Consider the following 8,463-nt stretch of genomic DNA (forward strand, 5'->3'; position numbering starts at 1 on the left):
TCCTTCCACAGAACTCAGAACCTTCATCCCCGAGACTCCAACCCTCGATCGGCCAAAAACCCTGCAAACCACCCCATGGCAAAAGGCAAGAAGAAGAGTGAGAGATGGACCAAAGCCCGTGATTGACTCCATTGAAGCGTAGTAGATACTGGGAAGACCGATCTCAAAGAGACGCCGCCGCCCCAAACCCTAGCAGAGCTAGGTCGCTATTGTTTACGTCTAATTCAATAAGTTAATTTATGCAATTACAAATCTAGTCAAATAAATTCACGATTATAATAAAACACGAATAATTTTGATCCAGACTTTGTCGAAAAGTGAAGTAAACCTTCACAAAACCTTTTTTTCGTCAGGGATGACATGGCCTCCATTTATTGGATGAAAGCCTCATAAAAGGTTTGGAAGGCACATATCTCTTTTTGGTCCATCGTCTGATTTATCGTCACCACGCGTCTTAAACTCTTTTCTTTCACTCATTAAATTGACTCTCCAAAATAATAATAATAATAATAATTAGCATAAAAGATTGACTCTGATGACATGGCCTCCATTTATTGGATGAGAGCCTCATAAAAGGTTTGGAAGGCAAGGCACATATCTCTTTCTGCCTTTCTGGTCCATCGTCACCACGCGTCTTAAACTCTTTTCTTTCACTCATTAAATTGACTCTCCAAAAAAAAAAAAATTAGCATAAAAGATTGACCCTGATGACATGGCCTCCATTTATTGGATGAGAGCCTCGTAAAAGGTTTGGAAGGCAAGGCACATATCTCTTTCTGGTCCATCGTCTGATTTGTGTCTATATATATATATATAGGGAGCTTCTATTCATACCTCCAAATTTGGCATTTGGACCTCCATACTTAATAGACCTCCAACTTACTTTTACAAATAACTAATTTGGTATCTACACCTCTCTAATTTTCCTATAATGCCCATCGTCTAATAAAATCAATAAAATACCCTTTTTTTTTAGCTTCTATTCATACTTTCAAAAATCAGTAGTTGGATCTCCTTCAGTTTTTGAAGATTTGGAATTGCAGCGTTTTTTTTTTTTTTGGAAGTTCATCCTCCATATACGAGTAACAGAAGTGCTAGAACTTTTTCAATGAATTGTCAACTCTTGGTTAGCATAGGCAACAATACCATGTTTGTTCATCATCTCGTACAAATATGTTTTCCAAGTATTATTTTCATTGCATTTAGGTGTCATTGTCCCTAAACTGATTCTCTCCTACTTATTTCCATAGCAGCTTGAAATGAACATGCATGGTCCTTTTGTTTTAGATATATAAGGGATAATGGAGGAAATTACAATAATCAACCATGAGTCTAGTGCATTCTCCATAGATTTATATCAGAGGGTCGAATTTTTCATCATATCTATAGAATAGTTCCACATAAAATTGGTTTGCACTGATGATGTGCGGGAAGATCTTGTGGACAACTACCCATTGCTGCGGTTGTCATATAAATGTGCTGGAGTACTGCTTTTTGTCACTGCTCGTTCACATGTTTGATTGCGTTCAGAATGAGTAGGGCTCATCAACTGAGGTGTCTTTATATTTCCCATTTTCTCTCCTTTTATTTTTTATTTTTTTTATAGCGCAGTGATAGATCTTGTAAATTGTCAGTTATGTGAGCAGGGAAGTCTATCACTTTACGAAGGCAAAATCAAATTCAGAAAATTTTGACTTCAACGTTAAATAACATTTGGCGATATATATTTTAGGCTTTACATTGGAGGAGAAATTTTTTCTCAAGTTGAAGACTATTACAGTTCGTAGAGATAAGAAGAGATTTTTTTTCCCCTTATTTGTGTCTTTATTGGTAATTTGACATGAGTTGACAAATTCAACTATTACTTGGAAAAAGTGAGAGGTCCAAATATCAATTTTGGAGGTATGAATAGAAGCTTCCATATATATATATATATATATATGAAAGGAAACGACTCCACAACTTCATGCTGGTTTTGACTCTTGGTTTGGGTTAGCTAGCCTCCGAGCCAAAAGATCGCAATGGAAAGCTACTTGCACAAGGACTTCGACGTCCAGCACAAGCACCTCTCGCCGGAGGCCTCAAGCAATTGGAGAAAAGCCGTCAGCCGCGTCGTCAAGAACCCCGCCAGGAGGTTCCGACATCTCGCCGATCTTGACAAGCGTGCCGAGGCTGAGAGGAAGAAGAAGCAAATCCAGGTCCGTACAACCTTCAATTTCTCTCTTATTTTCTTTCTTCTATTGCGATCAAAGGGTGCGTTTTAGATCTGGAGGTGTTAGTGTTCAGTAACCGATATAATTTTCAGCATTTAGTTTGATTTTATTACGGTAGCGGAAGCAGAATAGAGGATTATTAGGCTGAGATTTAGATGAGCATTTGAATTTAGGAGGACTGAGATAAGAAAATGAAATGTAATTTTAATTGTTTTGTGTGCTTGATTTTCTCCGCTGCCCCTTCGGAGTAGGGAAAAGGAAATAGGGAATAGCCGAATAGGGAAGAGGGATTCAAATTTTGGGCGCGTTTTGGCACCTCATGCTTTAGCAGTCTTTGGAACTTGGAAGTTAGAATGGTCCTACTTCGTTTAAATTTAATAATTTATAATATTTTTGTCAAACCAACAAAGCATAAATTTAAATCTCCCTCCAAATAATAACTATTAACGTTATAGAGAGAGTTCAAAGACCTTGATCGACTGTGTTAATATACTTTTGCGGATTTGGGTCACGACACGGACATAGCCAGCTGACATCATGACCTTCCTCTTTTTGTCCTTCATGCCTTTAATTTTGATTTTCATGGATTAGGTTGTTTTAGGGATTCTTCACTGTAATTTTCTTTCCTTATCCAAAAAAAAAAAATAAAGTTATAGAGAGAGTTTTAGGTAAGGCAGCCTTACCGCCATGTAAAAATTGTTGCATGCGAAAGAGATCTCAATTCCATGTATCTGGTTAAGCAAGCGCTACTGCCAGCTTCCACCCAAACCAGACAAAAAACGTGAGCGTCAAAAGGTTGCTTTACTAAATAAGAAAATCTTAAGTTGGGCGGTAGGGCTATCCAATTAAAATTAAGAAAAATATTTATATATACTAAAATTATCTCTTTTTTAGTAAATCAATAGATAAAAAACACCACTGCAAAGAGCTCAAAGAGCTCAATATTATCTATGTATATAGTGGTTCTAGAGAGCTCAAAGACTCGAATATTTTCGATTGCTCCAGGCAGGCTTAGGTGGGATCCACTTGTCGGACTGGGATAAGCTGATCTTTCATGTTTGAGAGAGGGAACATGAATCACAGAGTCCTTTTTTTTTTTTTTTTGGTGGTGAAATGAAAATTCTAATTCAGGGAACTAAATATTACACAGAAATACTCAAAACGGATTCTATGTTACAGTCCCAGATTTACAAAATTTAAATAAACCACAGACTTTTTTCTATAATTTTCCTAAAATAAAAAGAAGAAAAAATATTTTTATTAAATAAAAATACAAGTTATTACTCATTTGGAAGTTTTCTAGAGTACCCACGTGATTTGTCAGACACACCTTGATAAGAAAACAATTAAGGGAAAATGTCCATTTACTCAAATTTGAGCTACACTAACCCCATTTACCCAAAAATCTTATAAGATTGCCCACTTACCCAACAAATAACATATTTTTTGCCCTAATACCCAATTAAGTTATTTATTTATTTATTTTTGGGACAATTTGGCCCTCTCTCTCTTTGTCACTTAGAGAGAGAGAGACTTCACCGGACTCCTGTAGTCGGCTGCGGGACTCCGATCACATGTGACCGGAATCCGAACACCGGCTGCGGGACTTCGTTGACCAGTGACCTATTTTATTGCCCCCCAATAAACTGTTTATCACCCCAATAATACCCAAAAAACCAATAATACCCAAAAAACTTTTTATTGCCTCCCAATAAATTTTATTGCCCCCTAATAAACTTTTTATTGCCCCCCAATAAAAATTTATTAGGGGTTAATAAAAGTCTTTGGCGATCTCTTTGTGAACTTTCGGTAACCTCTGGACCGGTGACCGGAGTCCCACGTCCTATTTTATTGCCTCCCAATAAACTTTATTGCCCCCAGTAATACCCAATAAACATTTTATTGCCCCCCAATAAACTTTATAAAATTTTATTGGGGGGTAGTAAAGTCTCCAGCGACCTCTTTGGAAACCTCCGGCAACGTGTGATAGGATTCTAACGGCCGGTGATTCAGACGACTGGTGGCTCGATTTCAGCAAGGTCTTCAATGATTTTTTAATTATTTAAAGGGCAAACTTGTCTTTTTACATTTAAATTGAGTAAGTGGGCACACAAATCTTTTAGTGGAGTAAGTTGACATTTATTGGGCCCAAATTAAGTAAATGGTCAAGAACCCAACAATTAAACCGTATTTGGGGTTGGTAGTGGTGCTGGGTCCTTTAGCTCCAACATGGGTAGCATTTAAATAAAGGTCTTCTGACCTCTCTCTCCCAAGAATGGCAAGCCACGAAATTTCCAGGGAAATTTAGAAATGAAAAAAGAATGCTTTTAGTTACATAGGGGTGGATGGTAGAAAAAGACTTGATGACAATGAGATTGAGACCTAATGTACTGGTAGTGGGCTGATATTGATACAGACGCCGTATTCTCCGTGCTATTTGATGCTTGAAATCTTGAATGGTTAAATGATAGGCTTGGGTTTCCTCCTCACAGAATGATAAACCTACTTTGCATTATCTTTTTACATTATTCACTAATACCCTAGAAAATTGAGATGAGCTTCTTTCGGTCATGGATTCTTTTACAATAGCCATCAGTCTCTTTCCTACCCAGTCGCATTACCAACGATTCATACCCCTTTTATTTATTTATTTATTTTTATCATATACATTCGTGTAATATACACCCTCTTAAAAGGTCTTACTATTGGCCAAAATAACAAAAAATTTCATATTCGTGGTGGACCGGCAGTAAGTCTTTGATATTATGATGTTGACTCATAACGCGGCTCACACACGGTTTGTCAGGCTTCCCTGGAAAATTGTTGTTTTTGTATCAATTTCACTTGTAGATTGTAAGTAATAAAAACTGGTTTCAAGATTTGGGTCATTCTCAAAAACATTACATCAGTTTTAAATTTCTATTGATAATGAACTTCACTCAAACAAAAATGCCACTCTGTTTTTGTCAGCACCTATATTTGATTCGCCTTTATAAAAATAAAAGAAACGTATGCTAAGATTTGTTCTATACTCCAGTATTACGGATGAGTTTGGACCTGTTTTGTTTACTTTCTTTACCATAGCATACGTTAATCGTCCATTCACTCAAAATTTAAAAATTGTTTTTTTTTTTTAGGTGTTTTTTTGTCTTCACCTCTGAACCGGTCACATTACCCTCCTAAGATTTCTAAAACCTTGGTTTGTTCTGTATAAAATAATAACATTATCAGCCATGTCCATGGATTTGTTAAAGGGTTTTGGTGGGGGGATTTATTGGGACAGTATAAGCATCACCTTTTATCTCTCTCTTTGTGGTAGTTCAAATGATGGTCAAACATCAAAAATATTATCAAATGTGGGAAAAATTTAATATTTCTGATGGTCCTTCATGTTTTTTTTTTGGTCGATTGTATTAGATGGTCCAAAAGGTACATCAAAATACAAGAGGTACAACAGACCCCAGCAATAAGAGGCACATAGGCCCCAGCAACAAGAGGCACATAGGCCCAGCAATAGAGGCACTTAGGCCCAGCATAAACAAAATAAAACCCATAATTTCGGAATTGGCCGGAAGGACTTCGCCGTGTTCTAGAATTCAACTCTTTTGGTCGGAGTTTCCAATATTTCTTGGACGGTTTAATATTTTTTTCTGTTTGAAAGCAGCAGCTTCAGAGTTGCAAAAACTATGGTCTGAAAAATAATAAGGTGCAATTGGAGCATTTTGAGAAACCTTTTGGCTGACCTTCTGTTAAGTTCTTTAGGGGAGACAATTTTAAAACCGTATCTGAAACCCAACAGGAAGTTACTGAGTTTTGGGGTGACCTTTACATGACATGGACCTGTCCTTTACTCTGTTCACATTCAACGTTATCACCCTTCCTGCAACAAGAACTAGGTAGTCTAACAGTTGTTCACAAGTGATTCTTAGGCAAGTAATAAATCAATTTTTACAAGGATTAAAGGAACATTGGAGAATTAAGTTCTACCTCATTTGTTTCCGGTCAATATTCAATCAATAAATTTGTTTACATATATTTTTATTTTCCTATTTTCATTTTCACATTGCAAACAAAAGTTGTATCCTAGTGACATTCTCCAATATAGACAAGCATGTGAGACAATATGAGAGTTGTCTAAATTTGAAATAGGTGCTGATTTAAAAATATTATTCAAGAACCTTACAAGAGAAACAATAGAACATATGTGTACACACACACACAAATGATGATTAAGCTATGCATTTACAGATATGTAAAACGTAAGTAGGTATGTAGCTGGTTGTTACTGTGATTCTCAGTTTCATTCATAGCTCATGCATGAACTCTTACTGCAGTTTACAACTAGAACACTGACTGACTTTATTATTCTTATTTTTTTTAGCAAGAAATTGAAATTCGAGTTGCTCTTTATGTTCACAAAGCGGCACTAGCATTCATTGAGGGTATCATCTTTAAACTTTTAAGTCAACTAATGTTGTATGTGATCTCATATATTTGATCCCTTTTTATTTTGTTTTTTAATCTTATGAAGCTGGAGAGAGTCAACCAGTTTCTGATCAGGTTGAATACAAACTGTCTGAAGAGGCCGAAAAAGAGGGTTTCAGCATTCACCCAGACGAACTTGCATCAATCATACGCAGCCATGATATTAAGGCCTTGAAAAGCCACGGTGGAGTTGATGGGATTTCAACAAAAGTATCCGTCGTCCCAGATGAAGGTGTCAGGGGTAGCAGTATACCTACAAGGCAAAATGTTTATGGCTTAAACCGCTATATGGAGAAACCTCCCCGATCATTCTTGGTGTTTGTCTGGGAAGCTCTACAGGATTTAACATTAATTATTCTTATGGTTTGTGCCGTGGTTTCAATTGAAGTGGGACTTGCTACTGAAGGGTGGCCAGAAGGCATGTATGAAGGGGTGGGAATTTTACTCAGTATAGTGTTAGTTGTTTTGGTCACTGCCATTAGTGATTACAGGCAGTCCATGCAATTCAAGGATTTGGACAGGGAGAAGAAAAAGATTTTTATTCAGGTCACTAGGGATGGGAAAAGACAAAAAGTTTCCATTTATGATTTGCTGGTGGGAGATATTGTTCATTTGGCATTGGGTGACCAAGTTCCAGCGGATGGACTTTTCATATCAGGATGCAGCTTGTTGATTGATGAGTCAAGCTTGTCAGGTGAGAGTGAGCCAGTGAATGTGTGTGAAGAAAAGCCTTTTCTTCTTTCGGGAACCAAAGTGCAAGATGGGTCAGGTAAAATGCTGGTAACAACAGTTGGTATGAGGACCGAATGGGGAAAGTTGATGGAAACTCTGAGTGAGGGAGGAGAAGATGAGACCCCACTGCAGGTGAAGCTGAATGGTGTTGCTACAATTATTGGTAAAATTGGTTTGGCTTTCGCTGTGGTGACATTTTTGGTTTTGACAGTAGGATATTTGGTGGAAAAAGCACTTAGCAATGAGATCACAGATTGGTCTTCAACTGATGCCGTAATACTTTTGAACTACTTTGCCGCCATTGCAGTAACTATCTTTGTGGTGTTGGCAACTTTTGTGGTTACAGTAAGGGTTGGGGATAACATTGTTTTTGCCTTCTCCATGATGACATTTTTGGTGAAGCAGACTATTAATGGTATAACAACCATCGTCAAATTTTGTCTTACTTTTGCGGTTGACTATGGTTATGCCTCCGTGGTGATAGCTTTGCTGGTAATGATTAAAATAGTGGTGGAAAGAGTGCGTAGCAACAAGATCAATGATTGGTCTTCAGGAGATGCAAATAGATTTGTCGTCGATTATGCTCTTGCAATGTTAGAGTATTTACTCTTCCGTAAAATAGATTAGAATATATAAACAAGGCTTTTAGGATATAGCACTAACTTGTAATTTTGTATAGCTAGTTGAGTTGGGTTTAAATTTTGCCATTGATTTTTTTCCTTGGGATGTAATTGGGCAAATTACTTTACACCCTTATTGGTATATTTCTAAATTTTGTCAATATGAAACATCGCTGTTTTGAAGCTGATTGTTTGGACCTGTATAATGTTTGGATTATAGTTGGTTATTGAAGCTGATAGAACTGAAGCATTTCACTCTCTTTTATTCTCTAGAATCTGAATTCGTTGATGTATGTATGATTTTCATGTTTCTCAAATCCTATATATGGATCTTATAATATATAATAGGGAGAATTCCATAAATGGTCACTCAATTATGACTCATTTGACACTTTGGTCACTCATATGACTCA

At 36.9% G+C, this 8,463-nt stretch overlaps 1 protein-coding gene across 1 annotated transcript; it reads left to right on the forward strand.

Annotated features, from left to right (window-relative positions):
* Window positions 1-1,981: 1,981 nt before the first annotated feature.
* Window positions 1,982-8,168, forward strand: LOC112193154 (putative calcium-transporting ATPase 11, plasma membrane-type). Its single transcript, XM_024333207.2, has 3 exons — window positions 1,982-2,198; window positions 6,595-6,655; window positions 6,745-8,168. Exons 1-3 carry the CDS (start codon window positions 2,022-2,024, stop codon window positions 8,055-8,057), a joined length of 1,551 nt encoding a protein of 516 aa, XP_024188975.1. The 5' UTR covers window positions 1,982-2,021; the 3' UTR covers window positions 8,058-8,168.
* Window positions 8,169-8,463: the final 295 nt, after the last annotated feature.

This window comes from Rosa chinensis, chromosome 3 (assembly GCF_002994745.2).
Source record: "Rosa chinensis cultivar Old Blush chromosome 3, RchiOBHm-V2, whole genome shotgun sequence".
NCBI lineage: Eukaryota > Viridiplantae > Streptophyta > Magnoliopsida > Rosales > Rosaceae > Rosa > Rosa chinensis.